At 40.6% G+C, this 22,086-nt stretch overlaps 1 protein-coding gene and 1 long non-coding RNA gene across 19 annotated transcripts in view; one reads left to right on the forward strand and one right to left on the reverse strand.

The window, feature by feature from the left end:
- The window catches only part of KLHL29 (kelch like family member 29), a 917,635-nt gene that overhangs the window by 852,399 nt on the left and 43,150 nt on the right, over window positions 1-22,086 (forward strand). For all 18 annotated transcript variants that reach the window (XM_056564303.1, XM_056564304.1, XM_056564305.1 and 15 more), the window contains one exon: window positions 14,584-14,777. In XM_056564303.1, the coding sequence (XP_056420278.1) occupies window positions 14,584-14,777 (194 nt within the window). The remainder of the gene's footprint in view (window positions 1-14,583; window positions 14,778-22,086) is intronic.
- Window positions 391-21,484, reverse strand: LOC130361391 (uncharacterized). Its single transcript, XR_008890993.1, has 3 exons — window positions 20,592-21,484; window positions 6,629-6,771; window positions 391-1,055 (listed from the first exon to the last, which is right to left on the reverse strand). It is a non-coding gene; the product is annotated as an uncharacterized LOC130361391 (long non-coding RNA).

The following is a 22,086-nucleotide window of genomic DNA, read 5'->3' on the forward strand; positions in this document are numbered from 1 at the left end:
ATCGCTGACGACTGAAGTTCCATTCATGGTCAGGCTGCATGTGCCAGGAATTGTGATCATTTAGTTGGCAATATTGTAAATGATGTGCAGATTGCTCGGTATGGATGTGTGAGCAGAGAGCCTTTATTTCCACCCTCCTCTCTGCCACTGCTGCAGCTGAATTTAATTCTCTGCTCAGACTGAAGCTCAGTATTTTTAGATTTCGGCTTATTTTGACTCTAAAGAAATCTTTCACTGTCCTGTTACTTTTACAGTTTTGTCATGCTTTCGTATACAAATATATGCAAGGATATCTGCATTATTTATTGTCCTATAACCTGCGTATTAGAAGACACATATATAAAACTTAGGTTTTGTGCGTGTATATGTATGTTCCAGCATAATTTCCGAATGAATGGAGATATTTATTGCAGATAAACTTTGTACACATGTTACTTATATGTCAAATAAAAATATAATAAAGTTTACGGATGTCCTGATACCGATAATCTCCGTAGCCTGAGAGTTAAACAGAGGAGATTCCGGCACATGTCCTGATTCAGGGTGCAGGGATTTCCTGGGAGTTTTAAACATCCTGCCCCCTGACCAACCTCATGGTAAAGTATGATTTAACTGTCCGGCAGGTAGGTGCAGAGAACAGTTATTTTGGGGGCAGGGATAGAGGACAGGGCAAGGGAGAGAAGATTTATTGCAGGCTGAGAGAAGAGTGAAGTGAAAGAGAAGACATCACTGTGGGGGCAGGAAGAAGGCATGGCAGTACTGCTGCATTGAGGAGTGGAGGGAAAATGAGAAGACTATCATTGCTGGGGCTTCAGGAGACTGGTAAAGCTGGGTGGCAAGCACTACACAGTGCAGGGCTCACAGTACTCCCACAGCTTTTAAATATTGTGTTATTTATATATCATTGTTGCTTTTCCTCTTCCACAAGGTATAGGTAGGAAGACCGGACAATGCTGGGTACTCAGCTAGTACACGTAGCTATATATTTACACAGATGAGTTAGTCATCTTCTGTACATCCTGTTCCTTCACCTTGTCGCCCGGATCATTTAACTCCTGTGAAGGCAAATATAAATATATATGTTGAGCTTATTTAGAACAAATTTAAACAAAAATATAAGCCTATAGTTTATCTGATCTACAGTACATCTGTGATTCCATAAAATTAAATCTATTGATTCCTGTTATTAAAGGAAAAATACAATACAGAAATTTAGGTACACTACTGTAGCCTTAAAGGAGTAGTATTAAGAAAATTTCCTTCATCCTATTGTGCCCGGGCTACAAAAAAAAAAAACATTAACTCACCTTCCTCCATTCCACCATTGCACGACTAAAGCTCTTCGGTCCTCCGGTCTGGTCTCCTTCCTTCTTTCGTCACACTGCAGTGAGCGTTTCACCGGCCGCAGTGATGTCCCACCTTGGCTGGTGATAGACAGCAGGGAGAAGGTGGGGCCAAGGCTCCTTACATGACTCTGCCCTCAGCCTATCACCAGCTGAGCCGGGACATCAGGATACGCTGACTGCAGTGTGACGATCTGTGCACACGGAAGAAGGAAGGAGACTTGACCGGAGGACTGAAGAGCTATAGCGGCGCAACAGGGGAATGGAAGAAGTTGAGTTAATGTTTTGGATTTTTGCAGCCTGGGCACAACAGAATGAAGAAAATGATTACAATAGTACTCCTTTAATTATTGTTGTTATGGGGCAGAAGACTGACTGTACTATTCTATGAGATTGATCACAGGAAGTCCAGAAAAATTCCTGACTGCCTCGGGGGATCTATCCTTTGTACTGTATTTCACAGAAAAGCCATCCAAAAAAAGTGGTGAGGGCTCTGAATGTTCAACAACCCAAGCCTGCCCCATTCTCTGAAGACAGAGTTACAGAGGGTAGCTAAGGGATAGAATAAGTAATGGTCAGCTTGCACCAAAAAACTATGGCTCAGATTAACTATTGCACATTCTAGAGCTATTTTCTCCAAAAATCTAATAATTGGTCCAATCTTTAAATATATCTGAATATTGTCCATCTAAATTAGCACTGTCTTAAAATTTTAGACAGTAATAGTAAATCTAGGCCTATAATAATAAGAATAAGAAGAAGAAGGACTTTGACATAAAGACTTAGGAGCCTCAAGTAACACATTCGTCCAGCAAGCATGTTATTCCTTTTGCCACCTCTTTTACTATCAAAAGGTTTGACGGCATATAGGGCACATTGTTTGAGCAACAGATTATTCTTAGAGAACATAGAGCTCATACTCTGCTTCACATAAAATATCAAAGTTTATTATACATTTCTTAAAAACATTATTACCATTTCTACTAATATTGCACATGTTTAATATTGCTATAGTGTTATTAATATTCAATACAATAATTTGATATAATGTCTCATGAGTAAGTAATATGGTGGGTACACGTTAAGCTCAGTACATAATTCCACAATATAGCTAAGATTAATATCGCTCCACTCTGGAGTCTCTGGTTCCTATAGCCATTAATCTAAGTATGCATATAGGCAGGTACTATCCCCCATATCCCACGACAACCAGGACATTACTCTTATCCATGATAGACACTCTGCTACGGCACCTCGATGTACATTTCGTAACCTTTTTCAAGAGGTCATAATGCAGGATCTAAAACTGGTTTGTTTGTAATCTGTAACCATGACGACACATAGGTCTGCACTGAAACTATATACAAAAAACAGGAGGATTTTATTTTAACCCCTTAACGACGAAGGATGTATATTTCCATCCTCCGAAGGCTCCCACGATATGCCGCGGGGTCACGCAGGTCACGCGTCATATCGGGTCGTCCCGGCGGCTATCAACGGCCGGGACCCGCGGCTAATACAGGACATCACCGATCGCGGTGATGCCCTGTATTAACCTTTCATACGCGGCGATCAAAGCTGCCCGCCGCGTCTGAAGTGAAAGTGAAAGTATCCCGGCTGCTCATGACCACTGCGGTGAAATCGCGGCGTCCCGAACAGCTTACAGGACATCGGGAGGGCCCCTACCTGCCTCCTCAGTGTCCGATCGGTGAATGACTGCTCCGTGCCTGAGATCCAGGCAGGAGCAGTCAAGTGCCGATAACACTGATCACAGGCGTGTTAATACACGCCAGTGATCAGCATAGGAGATCAGTGTGTGCAGTGTTATAGGTCCCTATGGGAGCTATAACACTGCAAAAAAAAGTAAAAAAAAAGTGTTAATAAAGATCATTTAACCCCTTCCCTATAAATTTGAATCACCCCCCTTTTCCCATAAAAAAAATAAAACAGTGTAAATAAAAATAAAAATAAACATATGTGGTATCGCCGCGTGCATAAATGTCCAAACTTTAAAAATATATCATTGATTAAACCGCACGGTCAATGGCGTACACGTAAAAAAATTCCAAAGTCCAAAAAAGCGTATTTTTGGTCACTTTTTATACCATTAAAAAATTTATAAAAAGTGATCAAAAAGTCCGATCAAAACAAAAATGGTACCGATAAAAACTTCAGATCACGGTGCAAAAAATGAGCTCTGATACCACCCTGTACGTGGAAAAATAAAAAAGTTATTTGGGTCAGAAGAGGACATTTTTAAACATATAAATTTTCCTGCATGTAGTTATGATTTTTTCCAGAAGTACGACAAAATTAAACCTATATAAGTAGGGTATAATTTTAACCGTATGGACCTACAGAATAATGATAAGGTGTAATTTTTACCGAAATATGCACTGCGTAGAAACGGAAGACCCCAAAATTTACAAAATGGCGTTTTTCTTCGATTTTGTCGCACAATGATTTTTTTTTCCGTTTCGCCGTGGATTTTTGGGTAAAATGACTAATGTCACTGCAAAGTATAATTGGTGACGCAATAAAATAAGCCATAATATGAATTTTTAGGGGGAAAATTGAATGGGTTATGATTTTTAAAAGGTAAGGAAGAAAAAAACGAAAATGCAAAAACTGAAAAACCCTGCGTCCTTAAAGGACAACTGCAGCGGTATGACACTTATCCCCTATCCACAGGATAGGGGATAAGTGTTTGATTGTGGGGGGTCCGACAGCTGGGACCCCCCGCGATCTCCCTAATGGGGTGCCGCCATTAGCGCTCATGGTGAGCAATAAGGCGCGTAGCGTCGACCTAGAGGTCGACGGTGACGCCCCGTCTCCTCCCCGTCCCCATACAGTTCTATGGGGGAGACGGGGAGGAACGAACGCTGCCTCCCCGCCTCTCCCATAGAGATGTATGGAGGAGGCGTGCCGGATGCAACGTCATGCTGCGGCCGGCACGCCCCCTGCACGGGACATCCGCGGCCCCGTACAGGAGATCACAGGGGGTCCCAGCGGTCGGACCCACCGCGATCAAACACTTATCCTCTATCCTATCAGCATTCACACCACATTTAAGAAATTTCAAAATGGTCGCTGCCGTTATTGTCCCCCCCCTCGGACCCGCGCCACATGTCATTCATTTAACTGTGCCGACCGGAGTCAGATAGTGATTCTGGTCGGACCATTTTTGCACTACATCAGTTTTATTGCTGGACTTTAAAATATGGCATACCACGGTTTAAAGTCCGGCCACAAAACTGAGCTGCAAAAATGAGCCGACCAGAGTCACTATCTGACTACGGTTGACGTATTTAAATGAATGACGTGGCGCGGGCCCTGGTCAGATTTTGACATTACCCTGCCGGATCTAGATTCACAGTTATATGGTTGCTTTAGTATACATACTTTTCAGCATAAGTGCCTTTCTAGGATAGAAATTGGGAGGAACATGGCTCAAATTTCAGCAGTGTCAGGATTTCCTTATAATACAACGCAAACACAATAGCGGGAAGTACTGCAAATGTTACATATCTTTAAGAAAGTGCAAGTTGAAAGAGCAGACCATTATGTGAAGTTACTCAGCGACTAAAAGCATAATCTTTTCCGCCGTCTCATTTTACAAGAGGCTTTTGAATCACTGCCACATTACTGGATCTCGGGAGCAAGAGAAGTATGCAACTGAACTCCTGGCATTGTCTAAAATGAATCTTCATCTACAGTTTATTAACTGTACATCTTTACGGTCACCAACCCAATCAAATCAAATACCATCGACTGCAAAACTAATTTAGCGCTCTGATGGTGTATCAGTGATCTCTTGTCCAGGCAGGAATACGCTGCCATCTTGTAATCATTTGCTCAGTGAGCGCTCATCTTGAACACGTCTGTGGGATGAAATACGCAAGAAAGAAGGAAACAAGCAAAAAGAAAAAAGTATTAAGTGTATTAAAGAACCCGGTACTGAATCGTTTTTCAAGGGGATGCCTAGTGAGCGGGTGAAAATGACACTGGGCAGCACAACCCAGAAGTAACTATAAAGACAACGAGGGACATTCATAAGCGTACATGTCTTCTGCCAGTAAGGATCTAGCCCAGGACATGCTTCCCTCAGCATTCTTGAGTTGTACCATGTCCTGGACTGGGTTTTAACTTCATGTAAGTACAGCTGCTGTCTCCTGCCTCTTGGCCCTGCTGACTGCTCATGGCTTGGCAGCCGGCAACCTGTGTAACTGCACTGGACACACATACCTAAGGCCAACTCTGATCTGAATGGTCTGCTCTGATTCATATCATATATATGTTTTGTTATATATATTTTCTCTTAACATGCCAGAAGAAGAACCCTAAGCAGGTTCGAAAGCTTGCCATGTAACATAATTTGCTATCATAACTTATAGACTACAATTATATATATATATATATATATATATATATATATGTGCACATGACAAAGGGTAAAAAAAATCTAGTGTCAAGTGTTAATTTGTAACATATTTACCAATTAAATTTGGCTTGTGAAGCCAAGTTGAATACAATTTAAAAATTTTTGCAGGAACGTGTTACAATGAGTTGGTGTGAAGACGCATTTCAGCCCTCCTTTCCCCAATGGTAGGCATGTTGCACAAGCTTAACATTCATGGGAAAGGGCCCGTACACTTTAAATTTATAATGTTTTCCCTTGTATCTAAAAAATGACAAAAGTTGGCATAGTTGTTGTATTTTCCATAGCACTCAATGGAAACATTAGAAGAAAAAATTCTTGGGTTGAATCTTAGATCCTGTGGATTTGGAAAAGGTAAAACAATTCACACCCTGAAGGCAGAAAACTATTCTAGTACCCAAAGTGCTATGAGAGTCCACTGTTACCCCAAGGATAAAAATTTCTATAGACATCATCAGAACACAAACCAAAAAATGTAAAGGGTTTTATCCCAAGATTAAAAATCATCCCTAACTGATCTGTGCAGGTCCAACTGCAGTGACACCCAACAATCATGAGATCGATGGTCAAATGTCCACGGATTTACTAAAGTGGCAGCGCGCTTGCTTGGCTACTGTTTTGTTCACTCGATGGGACTAATTCAGCAATGTTTGAAAGTCCCATAGACAATGCATGGAGTGACTGAGCAAGCACAGTCAGTCCTCTACCGATCAGATTATCCTGTGGATTAAGGATAATGTTTAATTCAGGCATAGCACAATTCTAGGCACATTTGGAGTCTGGCTCACGATATTTACCAGATCATCTAAAAGACCATAGGACAAAAATAGAAGCATTATAAAGTTACCTGGATTTGGAGTAATGTCAATGACATCAATACCACGTCTCCTTCAGAACTAGATTTTTCCGACATCTATTATAGCAGCTGCTATTGCTTCAGCCTCTCCCAATGGAGATTGATTCATCTTTTCTGTGTACTAGCCCAGGTGCCTGTGAATGAGTGAAGCCAATATTTATGCGCACTGGAGACCCAAACAACTGTCACCAATAATCACTAAAGCTTATAATGTAATACAAATAAGAGAAAAATAGAGGTATCAGTATTTATCCACTCATAGACCACTGGGATAATGCTACCTTAGACAATCCTATTATACTGTCACCTCCATGAAAAGATTAGACTTTTCAGAGTCTATTACAGTGGGGCAAAAAAGTATTTAGTCAGCCACCAATTGTGCAAGTTCTTCCACTTAAAAAGATGAGAGAGGCCTGTAATTTTCATCATGAGAGACACAATGAGAAAAAAAATCCATAAAATCACATTGTCTGATTTTTTAAGAATTTATTTGCAAATTATGGTGGAATATAAGTATTTGGTCACCTACAAACAAGCAAGATTTCTGGCTCTCACAGACCTGTAACTTCTTTAAGAGTCTCCTCTGTCCTCCACTTGTTACCTGTATTAATGGCACCTGTTTGAACTTGTTATCAGTATAAAAGACACCTGTCCCCAACTTCAAGCAGTCACACTCCAAACTCCATTATGGCCAAGACCAAAGAGCTGTCGAAGGACACCAGAAACTAGATTGTAGACCTACACCAGGCTGGGAAGACTGAATCTGCAATAGGCAAGCAGCTTGGTGTGAAGAAATTAACTGTGGGAGCAATTATTAGAAAATGGAAGACCTACAAGACCACTGATAATCTCCCTTGATCTGGGGCTCCACGCAAGATCTCACCCCGTGGTGTCAAAATGATCACAAGAACTGTGAGCAAAAATCGCAGTACCACACGGGGGGACCTAGTGAATGACCTGCAGAGAGCTGGGACCAAAGTAACAAAGGCTACCATCAGAAACACACTACGCCGCCAGGAACTGAAATCATGCAGTGCCAGACGTGTCCCCCTACTTAAGCCAGTGCATATCCGGGCCCTTCTGAAGTTTGCTAGAGAGCATTTGGATGATCCAGAAGAGGATTAGGAGAATGTCATATGGTCAGATGAAACCAAAGTAGAACTTTTTGGTAAAAACTCAACTCGTTGTGTTTGGAGGAGAAAGAATGCTGAGTTGCATCCAAAGAGCAACATACCTTCTGTGAAGCATGGGGGTGAAAACATCATGCTTTGGGGCTGTTTTTCATTGAAGATGAAACGTGGCTGGGTGTTTCAGTATGACAATGATCCCATACACACTGCCCGAGCAAAGAAGGATTTCAAGGTCCTGGAGTGGCCTAGCCAGTCTTCAGATTTCAACCCCATTGAAAACCTTTGGAGGGAGTTGAAAGTCCGTGTTGCCCAGTGACAGCCCCAAAACTTCACTGCTCTAGAGATGATCTGCATAAAGGAATGGGCCAAAATACCAGCAACAGTGTGTGAAAACCTTGTGAAGACTTAGAGAAAATGTTTGACTTCTGTCATTGCCAACAAAGGGTATATAAAAAAGTATTGAGATTAACTTTTGTTATTAACCAAATACTTATTTTCCACCATAATTTTCAAATAAATTCTTAAAAAATCAGACAATGTGATTTTATGGATTTTTTTCCTCATTATATCTCTCATAGTTGAGGTATACCTATGATGAAAATTACAGGCCTCTCTTATCTTTTTAAGTGGGAGAACTTGCACAATTGGTGGCTGACTAAATACTTTTTTTCCCCACTGTACATAGTTGCAATTAGAATGTATAGAAGTCTTGGATAAAATACACCCATTCTGTAGCTAGACCATAGGAAGAGGCCATGGTTATTATCCCAGCATAGTAGGTATGGAAACATTATGGTGAAGGGACATCATATGGGGGGAGATTTATCATTGCTTTGAGAGCATTTTTTTTGTCTATGTTTTGGCGCAGTTCGAGCGCAAGCAGCATATTTTGAGACTTTTATGCGTCTTTTGATATAGACAGTTTTACTCTTTTTGCCTACCCGTAGAACTTTTTCTTTTTGATCATGCAGTGGTCATGTATTTATCATTTGCGACTTTTGTCAAAAGTCTCTATTTTGTGCGCAAAGGTACTTTTTTAGGCGCAAAGCTACATCCCTACCAGTAGGCGTGAGTATAATTTCTACCTTCCACAATTCAACCTTTAACCTCTTGTGGACGACAGCGTCCCACTCCCGTTCTATGACACATGCTCAGGAGCTGAGCGAGGGTCGTAGCTGGCAGATAGCCACCAGGACCCATCTCTAATGCCAGACATCAATGATCACGGTGATGTCCGGCTTTAACCCTTTAAGCACCGCAAACAAATTTGATTGTAGCATCTAAAATGCAAGTAAAAATGTCCAGGCAGCTCTGTGAAAGTAAGTAAAAACACCTAGCCTGCCAAATTTAGGACCCGGAAAGTGTCTGCTTTCCTCCCTCACAAGAAAAGTCTAGAAAAAAGTGTATGTGGTAGAGCTTTTTCCACCACACCGAGCTGCACAATATTCGTCATCCTGCTGCACCTACTTGATAAATAAGATTTACGCTAGTCAAACCCAACACCCAAATAAACGTGGGAAAATAGCTTTACCGTAGACATTCTTTGATAAATCTGGGCCATTGAGTTTTGGCCATGTATGTAATTTCAGTGATGGCATCAAGAATTTACTTTGGGTATACAATTGTTATAGTATGCTTTTTTGGGGTTTGATGATTTGATCATTAGACAAGCATTTTGTAAATCTATTTCATGGCTACATTTACCATAATTGTGCATACTATCAGGGAAGACTTAATCTGCCATCATCCTTAATCCTTAAATCTTGCCTATGTTTTGGGCCAAGCAGTGGGAGTTTTAAGAGGGGCACAGGTCTTTCTACAAATCGATCGTCTGGTAATTCCGACAGAAGATTCTACTGCCCTGCTATTCTTTATACTATAAGTAAATTACTTTAATTGTGACACAACTAAACCAACTAGGACCATAATGGTTGTTTGTATGTGTAACATCTTCTTTCTTGAGAGACAAACAGCTGGAGCACTGCGAGAATCTCCAAGATCTTTAGTGATATTAATATTTTCACTAATGGTTCATTTGCTTGAAGTTGGGAACCATTTAGCTTTTCATACATTAACTTCCCTCTGGGCGTATGGTGGGATTATGCTTACATACAGCAGTCAAGCTGAACAGTACTAATTGAGAAGAAGCAAGAAGGAGGCTGAATGTTTGGCATCTTCATCATAAATTGTACCTAGCACCTGGTTCCTTAAAGGGACCAAAGGTCCTTTTGCTACATAAGAAGACATATTAAAGTTTTGCTTTCATCTCTAGCCTCTACGTTGTGTATCTGCGCAGCCTCTGAAGGCGACAATAGGAATAGTGCTCAGGCTTGGAATATGCAATTCCTGAGTCTGCGCATTGCTCGCTGGAATTGGGGCAATGCATAGCTCCGGCGGGACATTGTGCAGGCACCACGGAACATGGCTGACTGTTCTCAATTTTGGGTGATTAGGTGAGCTATAAGAGAGGGGTGGAAAGCCCAGTTGGTAGATCCTCTTGACAAAGAAGTATCAAAATCTACGTAAAAGATCCTCATGACAAAAAAGTATTGAAACTTACGTAGGGTGAAGGAGCGTTTTTCTGCTGCCACAATGGATGAGATGAATCCAGCACATAGCATATATAACAGTAGTACTAGGTGCCATTGGCAAACATTGGAACTAAAATACATGTGTTGGCACTGGCTCTCATTCTGAATGGAATCACAGTGTCTAATATAAGTTTTAATAATTATATACATACATTTCAGCGTGTTATATTGAAGTAAAAGGTATTGGTTTCAGCTCATTTTCTTTATGTGTAAAATAAGTGGCACGTAATGAACTTTGCAATGGGATCCAAATGGGATTAACATTTTCAACTCTGGTTATACAGCAGTGATATTTCTGGACTTCAGTAGATACTATAAGACTATGTTTACTCTGTTTTCAAATGTAAAACATGAAAAAAAAACAGCTCTTTTATGTCTTAACCACTTAAGGACGCAGGGCGTACAGGTAGGCCCCTGTTCCCATGTCCTTAAGGACTCAGGGCGTACCTGTATGTCCTGAGACCCACTAACGGGGTTTAAACCGTTCTCACGAATGTTTTAAAATAAGTAATGTCGATACAAAGTACAATTGCTGACGCAAAAAACAAGCCCTTATATGGGTCTGTAGGTGCAAAATTGAACGCGTTATGATTTTTAGAGGAAAAAACGGAAGTGCAAAGACGAAAATAGTTTTGAGTCCTTAAGGTAAAAATGTCCCTAAGGGGTTAAAAAAAATTCGAAATGCAAAAAGTACAAGAGACTTCTCTTCGGATGTTTTTGTCTAAAAAATAATCTATATGTAGAACATTTATTTATGTTTTTTTGGGGGAGTAACTGTCCCAAAAAGTTTGTTATGCAAATTGCATGCTAGCATTTGCTATTGCAAAAAAAAGGCTGAAAGGGGGAGATTTATCAAAACCTGTCCAGAGAAAAAGTTGGCCAGTTGCCCATAGCAACCGATCAGATCGCTTCTTTCATTTTGTAGAGGTCTTTTTAAAATGAAAAAAGCTGATTGGTTGCTATGGGCAATTGGGCAATTGTTCCTCTGCACAGGCTTTAATAAATCTCCCCCAAAATGTCTAAATAAATTATTAAAAGCTTTCCAAATGGCAGAACGAAAAAATCGTAAGTTTGAGACTCATTTTTCATTGAAGTGTTTTTCTATTATTGACCTCACCTATATACCCTCAGACATTCCTTGTATACCCAAGACTCCTTTTATACCCTCAGTCATTCCTTGTATATTGCAGACTGCCCTTGTATACCTCAGACTGACCCTAAATACTCTCAGACATTCCTTGTATACCCCACACTGTCCCGGTACAACTTAGATGGCCCCTTTATACCTTTTAACATCTCTTTTTTTTTAATCAGATATTTTTTATTATGTTTATAAACATTTTTTTAAAACATACATACAAAGAAACTCTCCCCCCCCCCCACCCTGCCAGTACCCCCTCCCCAAACAACCAATCCATCTCAACCCCGCACAATAATAAAGGAAACAGCATCCATTTTCCTCAAAGTAAATAAGGTAGTGCAAAAGTTTGAGTGTATCAGTCCAGGCCTCCACACGAACAAAGCGCATCCAGTCTGGGGGCATGCTCACAAGCATATCAGTCAGTCGACAGGAACCCATCCGCCACAGAAAGAAGGTGAATATACAGACTCATATACCACACTGAGCACACACCAGCTACAACACAGAACACAGCAAAGGGAGAAAACAATCACTTAAGGTACAGCCCCAGGGGGATCAAACCTCTGCACCCAAGGGCCCCAAATGCCATCAAACTTACATTCAACCTTACGCTTTACATAAATCCCTTTTTCCAACCGAATTATAAACTGAACACAGGCAATAAGGTCAGCCACTGCTGGAGGGGTGAGCCTAATCCAATATAGCCTTGTACAAAATACGCAAAATTCCTATCTCCACCATAGAAGGCTCCTGACTGCAGCCTAGCAGACCCAACAGGCACACTTTAGGGACCCGGGACAGCGTCACAACGTTCTAATGAGATTCAATACCAATAAGCAGTTAAGAGAGGGCAATCCCATCATATGCACCAAATGTGCCACCTTTAGACATCTCTGGCCCATATACCCTTAGACTGTCCCTGTATACTTAAGACCCCCCCCCCCCCCGTATGCCCCTAGACATCCCCTGTATACCCACAGACTGCCCCTTTATACCTTTAGACTGACCCTGTATACCCTCAGACATTCCTTGTTAAAGGGGTACTCCGGTGGAAATGTATTTTTATTTTTTTTATCAACTGGTGCCAGAAAGTTAAACAGATTTGTAAATTACTTCTATTAAAAAATCTTAATCCCTCCAGTACTTATTAGCTGCTGAATACTACAGAGGAAATTATTTTTGGAACACAGAGCTCTCTGTTGACATCATGACCACAGTGCTCTCTTCTGACACCTCTGTCCATTTTAAGAACTATCCAGAGTAGGAGAAAATCCCCATAGCAAACATATGCTGCTCTGGACAGTTCCTAAAATGGACAGAGATGTCAGCAGAGAGCACTGTGGTCATGATGTCAGCAAAGAGCACTGTGTTCCAAAAATAAATGAATTTCCTCTGTAGTATTAAGCAGCTAATAAGTGCTGGAAAGATTAAGATTTTTTAATAGAAGTAATTTACAAATCTGTTTAACTTTCTGGCAACAGTTGATTAAAAAACTAAAAGTTTTCCACCAGAGTACCACTTTAACCTCAGACTTCCCTGTTAACCCCTAGACATCCCCTATATACCTCCAGGCTGCCCCTATCCCAGGAGGTTGCAGCTTTTCTGCAATTACAACTGTTGCAACCATGGTAGCTACACCACTGACCCTAGAAAAGAAAAGAAATCTCAGAAAAGCCCTATCCACATGGCATTTATTTACAAGGGTTGCACAGGATTAGAGAAATGTGACTGCTTCCTTTTTTTATAATTTTATTTTTAGAAAGCAACCATCTTATTGTAATTCTGTGCATCCCCTTTTAATAAAAAATGCACATTTAATTTTGCAGAAGAGAAATAGTTGTTTTGAGCTATGGTGCTGAAGCCAGGAGAGTCCACTATTCACCGCGCTATAAAGACCAAAGGCTCCTTCTAAGCAGGGCGGCTTAAGCAAGCCAATTAATGGTCGGCCGAGAGAGACATCATGTTGTACTATTTAGTGGATCTGATCAGCCGCACTGAATAAAATGTTTAAGTAAAATAACAGCTTATCCCTGTATAGTTACTGTTGGAGAGCTGCCTTATTGATTTACAAGAATGGAGAGAGGAAAGGTCAGATGTATTCATGGAGAATGTGGACCGAGTGCGGATGTGCCTCGAATGCCGTACACCGGCTAATTTAAAAAAAAGTCTTTGTTTTGGGTTTTCTGCTATTAGATGGAGAACGCATTATACTGAATGAGTCACGGGGCATAGACTTGTTATAAATGATAACATCTAATGGATCTAATGCCACTAAGTATCTGAGGGGAATACTAAAGAGACCCAGCATTGTATGGAAATGTATCTTCAGGCAATGCCCCATGGGAAGAAAATGCTGATAATCTCTCCTCCAGAAGGAAGAAATCACGGAAATCCATGCCATTCGGCTGCAGGAATCCAACATCAGCGTCAATGGGTTTTTCGTTGACCCATTCACACTGTGGAATTTCTGTACCCGCCATAACAATGAATATTCATTCATTTGGCGGAAAACCGTGCAAAACCTAATTGGCGTCAATAATGACAGTGCAGGTCAAGGTGCAATTTAGGACTCCACTTACTCACTGTTTTGGTTGCATAACACTCAGAAAGGCACATCCAGAGAAGTCCTCCTGACTTGGCAGACAGGCTGGAACTGACCCCACCGAAGATCCAAAATAGATCCGTAAATGGCAGAAAGGTCCTTGTACAACTTCACTTTTCTTGTGAATATTCTCCTATTGGAGTCTCACATAATGTCAAAATATATACTTGCAGTGTAGACTAAAACTAGACTTAAGGACAGTGACTTAAAGCACATATATGGACTATATGGGCATAGGCCTAGCTTTGACTCTGGCAAAGTCCTGACTACTCTAGAACTAGTTCAGGTCCACCTCTTTCTCCAGAAGAGGAGAGTTAGACTTGGGACTAGCTCAAACAGTGATCAAACAGCTAACATGTGACCAAATTATCATTTACAGTACCTTGTAATCCTAACCAATCCCTACTTTGCTATATTACTTTGAGTTCTTCAGCTACAGAGTCCATTTTTTTTCTAACAGGAATTGATCTTTTTTCCCTTAGGTACGATACAATTATCAACCAGTGGGAGACGGTCGCTGCTCTCCCCAAACCGGTGCACTCTGCAGCAGCCACTGTGTGCGGGGGCAAAATCTACGTGTTTGGTGGAGTGAATGAAGCTGGAAGGGCGGCCGGAGTGTTGCAGTCTTATGTGCCTCAGACCAACACATGGAGCTTCATAGAATCCCCTATGATCGGTAAGGTCCAATGTAAGGTCACTCATGGCCTCTGTTGCTATATAGCTATAACTATGTCAAAAGCTTTAGTCTCATTTTTGGAATCATAGAAGAGTCTCAGCAAAAATAGTTAGATTTCCAGTGTATACATATGACAGTATAGTGAAGGTTATGGTCAGAAATATAGCCTAGGTCTTGATGGGGAGTCCCCATGATGGTCATTTTGCAAAATTTCTTTCTGTTGTAAACTGTGCATTTTAAGAGATTAAAAAAAACAGGACTAATTTCTTCCAGAAACAGCTCCACATCTGTCCAGGTTGTTTGGTTATGCAGTTCAGCGCTATTCACTTCCATGGAGCTGAGCTGTAAAACCAGCCACAATGTGTGGAGAGGTGGGGCACTGTTTTCCAAAGAAAGCAGCCATTTTTTATTTATCCTACCCAACTGCTGTAAAGGGTTTTTCCCAGGCATTTACCATTGATGGCCTATATACAGGATAGGATAAGGCTTCAAAGGAACCCAGCTCAATCGGCGCTGAACGACCACAACAGGTGAACGGTTAAAAGGAATTTATTTGACCAGAATGCAACGCGTTTCGCTGCGCATGCGCAGCGAAACGCGTTGCATTCTGGTCAAATAAATTCCTTTTAACCGTTCACCTGTTGTAGTCGTTCAGCGCCGATTGAGCCGGATTCCTTTGAAGTCTTATCCTATACTTCAAATATCTACCGGAGGGCAGGAGTCGACCTACTATTATCCTACGCTTACATCATTGTTGTGTATGAATTTGCACAACCACCCAGGGTGAGCAAGTAATTTGTATAACAATTATTTCACCACGGGTTTTGACGTTACTCCTCTATGGAGCGCCTGTTTCTCTCATTCCTATATACAGGATAGACCTTTAATGTCTGATCGGCAGGGTACTGTCACTCCCGCCAATCATCCATATGGCCTAAACTTAGAGTCCGTCTCTGGCGGCGAGATAGCATGCGCAGCAAGACAGGGAGAGAAACACTCAGTGACGCACCTCTCCCAAATAATTGTAACAATAGGTAGGGGGTTTATGTGGGACATGTCAAAAGTTTTTTCAAATGACAGGGACACTTTTAGCTTTACTTATATACAGCAGAAGAACCAAAGTATACCCACATTCACTTGCATAGTGACTATGTATCATAAATACATATACATCTGTGTTATATAGAGATATGGTTACACATTTATTCATATCTCAATCCTGAAAGCCATCCATTTGCATGTATTGAAAACCTCTGCGGATAATTACCTCGGCGCTTGTTGTAAGTGCTTGAACCCTTTTCAGCAACAAGCCATTGTGCGTGTCCTGTCCTGAATAGCAAAACAGAAGCCAGTGGTGTCCTAATGAGACATTATCCTCCGGAGCATTACCACAATATAATAAACGTACGACCGTCCCGCGATGCGCGCAGTGTAAGACAAATCACAGTGGGGACGTTTTGTTAATCAACCTACAAACAGTCTTCTGTATTCATTTTACCTGGAACCAAAAAGCACTTAATGATTTCCATAACAAAAGCGCAGTGAGTTTGACAAAGATGGAGATAATGTGTTTTGTCAGGTTTTTTCGATATGGAACCACGAAAAAAAAAAATTTCACAATGAAGAATTTGCCTTGCAGCTTTTAGGAAATACTCAAAACAGATAAAAATGGCTTTATTGTAAATATATGAGTGCCAGTATGCTTCAAAACACTATGCGGCCGTAAAAGATGAATGTGGATCCCAGGAGCCCAAATTTGGTAAATAGAAAGTCATAATGTTACATAAGTGATTGACGATAATTTCAAGCAAATGCATAGCGGCAACCCCACAGCAAAGTCTATGACTGCTGAAAATCATAATAATAATAATAATAATAATAATAATAAAGCTCTTATAACACAGCGGTAATAGGATCCAAAAAGGAAGATAGATCTGAGAAGTAAATGGATATGAACAGTGTGCTTCAAAAGTGCGCTTAAAGTGTACCTATCTTTTAAAAAAAATGTAAATCCTGCGTGGTTTTGTTAGATTAACCCTTAAGGTTGTAACAAGGTGATTTTTGTCCTCTCCCTGTTACATTTAAAGCCCTGAGAATCCCTCCGTGGCCATCAGCTTTTTATCATTCTTAACATTCCATGGGGTGGGACAAGATACTGGCTGTTTACCAGTAGTACACACAGAGTTAATTCCTTTCTTACTTCTCTAGCCAATCACAGCTCACAAAAAACATCAGAAACTCCTAACTGCTATGCCATGACATAGCACTGTGCATGCCTGTTCTGAGAACTTTCACTAGCACTATGTAAGCAGACATAAAAAAAAACAGCAGGACAACAAGGAAAGGGTTGCCCTAACCACTGAACAGGCTGGCACTGTGATGGGGGGAGGATTTATACTGGGGGAAGAAGGTGTTATTGATACACTGGCTTTGCAAAGTGCTATGAACAGAAAGGAAATAAACAGCAAATGGAGAGGAGGGGGAGATCTTGCTTTCGACCTCGCTTGTTTGTTTGGTGCACCTTGTCCCTGTTTGGATTTTATATGGATTTACATTAAAGGACATTTTTAACCAGTGCCATGGATTCTACAGATCTTTCCCTATACCTAAACATAGAGAAATCTATCAATAATGGCTGGCAGGACAGGAAGAAGCCACCAGGACCACCTTGACCGCCAGGCAATATGAAAGTGATGACATGTTCCCTGTAAAGGGCTCCAGTTTAAGAATATTCTGGAATGTCACCAATATGTCCATTACTCAATCCTGAGAACACTGGGACCTTCTCACCCAGTCATCAGTGGTGGTCCTAGCTCTTAGACCACCACCAAATATTATACTGCAAAACCCCTATTACAAATCCAATGTTATAGACTGCTAATAAGAAACTTGTATCCATGTTAAGTAAACAGCACAAACCACAGGGAGACTTTATAGTGATGTATAATTTACAATCAGACGGAAAGACTGAATGGAGTGAAGTCATTATCTCCATCCTGCATCTGTCACTCACCGGGGCTCCCAGCGCATTCATGCCTATATATCACAATGCCTGCGCAGAACATCGCAGCACCCAGGTAACATGGACTTAATGTGTGACGGCTGCTGATAAAGGCTTTGTGCACAGCTGGATTTGGCATAGGTCATTATCTGGAGCCAGAAATATGCAAATGTGGGATCCTTGCTGGTTCACAGTCAGAGGGAAATTTACTAATCCATCAAAAAGGAAAAAAATTACCAAAAACCCCTTATTGTTATCTCATAATTAAACTCAGATTTGATCTCTGTGAATTCTATTAATAAGGAACTTTGTTTTAATGTACTTTCTCCAAAACTTTACTGAATCTGAAATATCTACACATGGAGTCTTTCATAAGGTTTGTAAATAAATGTTACCTGAATATGTATGTATTAGAATATAACTACTATAATACTGCCCCATGTACAAGACTATAACTAGCATAATACTGTTCCCTATGTACCAAAATATAACTACTATAATACTGTCCTCTATGTACAAGAACATAACTACTATAATACTGCCCCATATACAAGGATGTAACTACTATAATACTGCCCCTATGTACAAATAACTACTATAATACTGCCCCATGTACAAGAATATAGCTACTATAATTCTGTTCCCTATGTACAAAAATATAACTACTATAATACTGTCCTCTATGTACAAGAACATAACTACTATAATACTGCCCCATATACAAGAATGTAACTACTATAATACTGCCCCATGTACAAGACTATAACTAGCATAATACTGTTCCCTATGTACCAAAATATAACTACTATAATACTGTCCTCTATGTACAAGAACATAACTACTATAATACTGCCCCATATACAAGGATGTAACTACTATAATACTGCCCCTATGTACAAATAACTACTATAATACTGCCCCATGTACAAGAATATAGCTACTATAATTCTGTTCCCTATGTACAAAAATATAACTACTATAATACTGTCCTCTATGTACAAGAACATAACTACTATAATACTGCCCCATATACAAGGATATAACTACTATAATACTGTCATCTATGTACAAGAACATAACTACTACAATACTGCCCCATAGGACGCACCGGCATATAAGACGCACCCAATTTTAAAGGTGCAAAATCTAGAAAAAAAAGATTCTGCACCCAACAGTGATCTTCAACCTGCAGACCTCCAGATATTGCAAAACTGCAACTCCCAGCATGCCCAGAGTTGTAGTTTTGCAACACCTGGAGGTCCGCAGGTTGAAGACCACTGGATATGAGGTAATACTCACGTGTCCCCGCCGCTCCGGACTTGTCACCGCTGCCCTGGATGTCGCTCCATCGCTGTCGCCACGTCCCCAGGGTGTCCCCGATGCTCCGGACGTCTTCTTCCCCGGGATCCACGCTCTCCGTCGCCGTAATCACGTCGCCGCCATCACGTCGCTACGCACACCGCTCCTATTGGATGACGGGAAGGCGTGCGCAACAACGTGATGACATCGAAGGAGAGCGCCGCCATGCAGGGAATCCCGGCACGGAGCACCGAGGAGGCAGGTAAGGTGGCGGTCCCGAACAGCCCGACTGAGCAGCCGGGTTAGTGTCACTTTTGCTTCAGACGCGCCGGTCAGCTTTGATCGCCCCCAGTTTTGGGGAAGAAAAAGTGCGTCTTATACGGCGAAAAATATGGTAACTACTATAATACTGCCCCCTATGTACAAAAATAAAACTACTATAATACTACCCTCTATGTACAAATAACTACTATAATACTGCCCTATATGCAAAAATATAACTACTATAATACTGTGCCATATGTACAAGAATAAAACTACTATAATACTTGCTTCATGTACAATAAAACTACTATAATACTACCACCTATATAAGAATATATGTACTAAAATACTGTTCGCTGTGTACAAGAATATATCTACTATAATACTTCCTCCATGTACAATAAAACTACTATAATACTACCACCTATATACAAGGATATAACTACTATAATACTGCTCCTATGTACAAGAATATATCTTCTATAATACTACCCCCTATCTTTTGTGTAAATAAAACTCCTTTACATTACTTACAGGGACTTAGTTGGTGCAGAGAGTGCTCAGGAGCTTGAGCAGTCCAAAAGGCCTTTTTTCCTATTGGGGTAGACCATTGCTATAAATTAAGCCTTAAAGGGGTATTCCAGGAAAAAACTTTTTTATATATATCAACTGGCTCCAGAAAGTTAAACAGATTTGTAAATGACTTCTATTAAAAAATCTTAATCCTTTCAGTACTTATGAGCTTCTGAAGTTAAGGTTGTTCTTTTCTGTCTAAGTGCTCTCTTATGTCTCGGGAAATGCCCAGTTTAGAAGAGGTTTGCTATGGGGATTTGCTTCTAAACTGGGCGTTTCCCGAGACAGGTGTCATCAGAGAGGATTTAGACAGAAAAGAACAACCTTAACTTCAGATGCTCATAAGTACTGAAAGGATTAAGATTTTTTAATAGAAGTAATTTACAAATCTGTTTAACTTTCTGGAGTCAGTTGATATATAAAAAAAAGTTTTTCCCTGGAATACCCCTTTAAAGTTGAGGGCCCTGTAACAGTTTTGCATTTGGTGCCCAGAATCTTGGAGTTACGCCACTTACTTTAGTCATAAAGCTTTTTATTTGGATTCAGAGCTTAATATTGGTTATTACAAGGATTTTGTCGCTGTTAAGGAACTTTTAGAACTCTTTTCCAGCTTCTGAGAATTATTTAGGATAAATACAAGTAAGTAAAGCTCACTCCTGGTTACACCACATGTTTACCTTAATGACGTAACTTCTCATGTACAGAATGTTCTCTCCTATGATCTGTATTGGGTTTCATCAAACAAGCAGACACGGCATGCGGTGTTCACCAGCATACTGTAATGACAGGGGGTCTTCTGTAATGCTTTGGGGAGTCTCACCAGATGTCCTGAAACCACACTCATATTCTTCTCTATTAGTTAGATTCATTGTCTGTTAGACAAATTGACTTTTTCATTTGCTGTTAGCAAATCTGCTGTCCGTCACCTTATTGATAGGCAGATATTATAGTACTGATCTAATGTTCAGTATTACTAATACATAATATACGGTAGCTATGCACTCCTGTATATAGATTTTCTACTCAGAACCAGATTAAAGTTGGTGAAGACCCCACAATTCACCTCCAGTTATAGCCATATATAGGAGAAGTGGACAGACATACCCATGGCCCTCTCCAATGGATCCAGTAGGGGTATGAAGACAGTCAGATCAGTGTCTCCCTTAGACTTCAAAACAGAGAGTCGTATGTATGTCCAGTAACCAGTATTTTCCTCAGTTGGTTAGGATCAATGGAGAATTAGACAGAATATACATTAAACATAAATATATAGTGACTGCCAGTAGCATGTATGGAACATACTATGTGAAGTGTAAGAACCTGCCTGAACAGGGAGATAGGTAATGAAGGCCTTCTAGGCGGACACAGAGATAGACTGATCATCATGGGGTCAGAAACAACTGAAGACAGAGGAGAACTTGAAGCTGGCCTCAAAAGAATGGCCAACCATGTAGTATAGAGTCAGAGTCGCACTTGTTAGTGGCCCTAGTCATAAAAGGGTCCCAGGATCAAGACAAGATAGCAGTGTGAAATGGTATAAGCTTTAATGGACTTAAGCAATGTCATCCTACAGCAATAACATAATTTTTTCACACAATAATCCTGTTTGTCATTGTGAAAGGAACTATAGCCTCATTAATTCAACAGCAAGTAGACGGGATGTATCCATGTGTGACCCAGAGGGGCAAGGACATAACCTTCCAGACTGATTAATATATATTACACAGTAACAAACACAGTAGATTATTGAAAAATCCAGGCTAATTCAGTTGTATTGACCGCCGACTGCTCTGAGCTTCCAAAGGTAATCTTACATTTTGAAGACTTGCTTTGTCTTTGCAGATCTTTTTTATTGTAGATAGATAAACTCTGTAGATCACATTACAAATCAGCAATTGGGGACCCTCTTACATAAATGTTGGGATCCCAGATGTGAGCAGTGTATATACTACCCATTTAAAGAGTGCCTGTCATCAAATCATATTTTCTAAACTAACTCAGAATTTATTTCCCAATTACTCCTAACACCCCTCCTGCTTTAAAAAAAAAATTCCGAGCTTTAAGAAGCTCTGTATCATACCTTTCCCCTTGCTCACATTGTGTGAGCTCCTGTCAGGAGAAAGTGGGCATTCCCCAGCAGGTGTAATGTCACTGAAGCCTGTGAGAGCTGTA

Source organism: Hyla sarda, chromosome 3 (assembly GCF_029499605.1).
Source record: "Hyla sarda isolate aHylSar1 chromosome 3, aHylSar1.hap1, whole genome shotgun sequence".
Lineage (NCBI taxonomy): Eukaryota > Metazoa > Chordata > Amphibia > Anura > Hylidae > Hyla > Hyla sarda.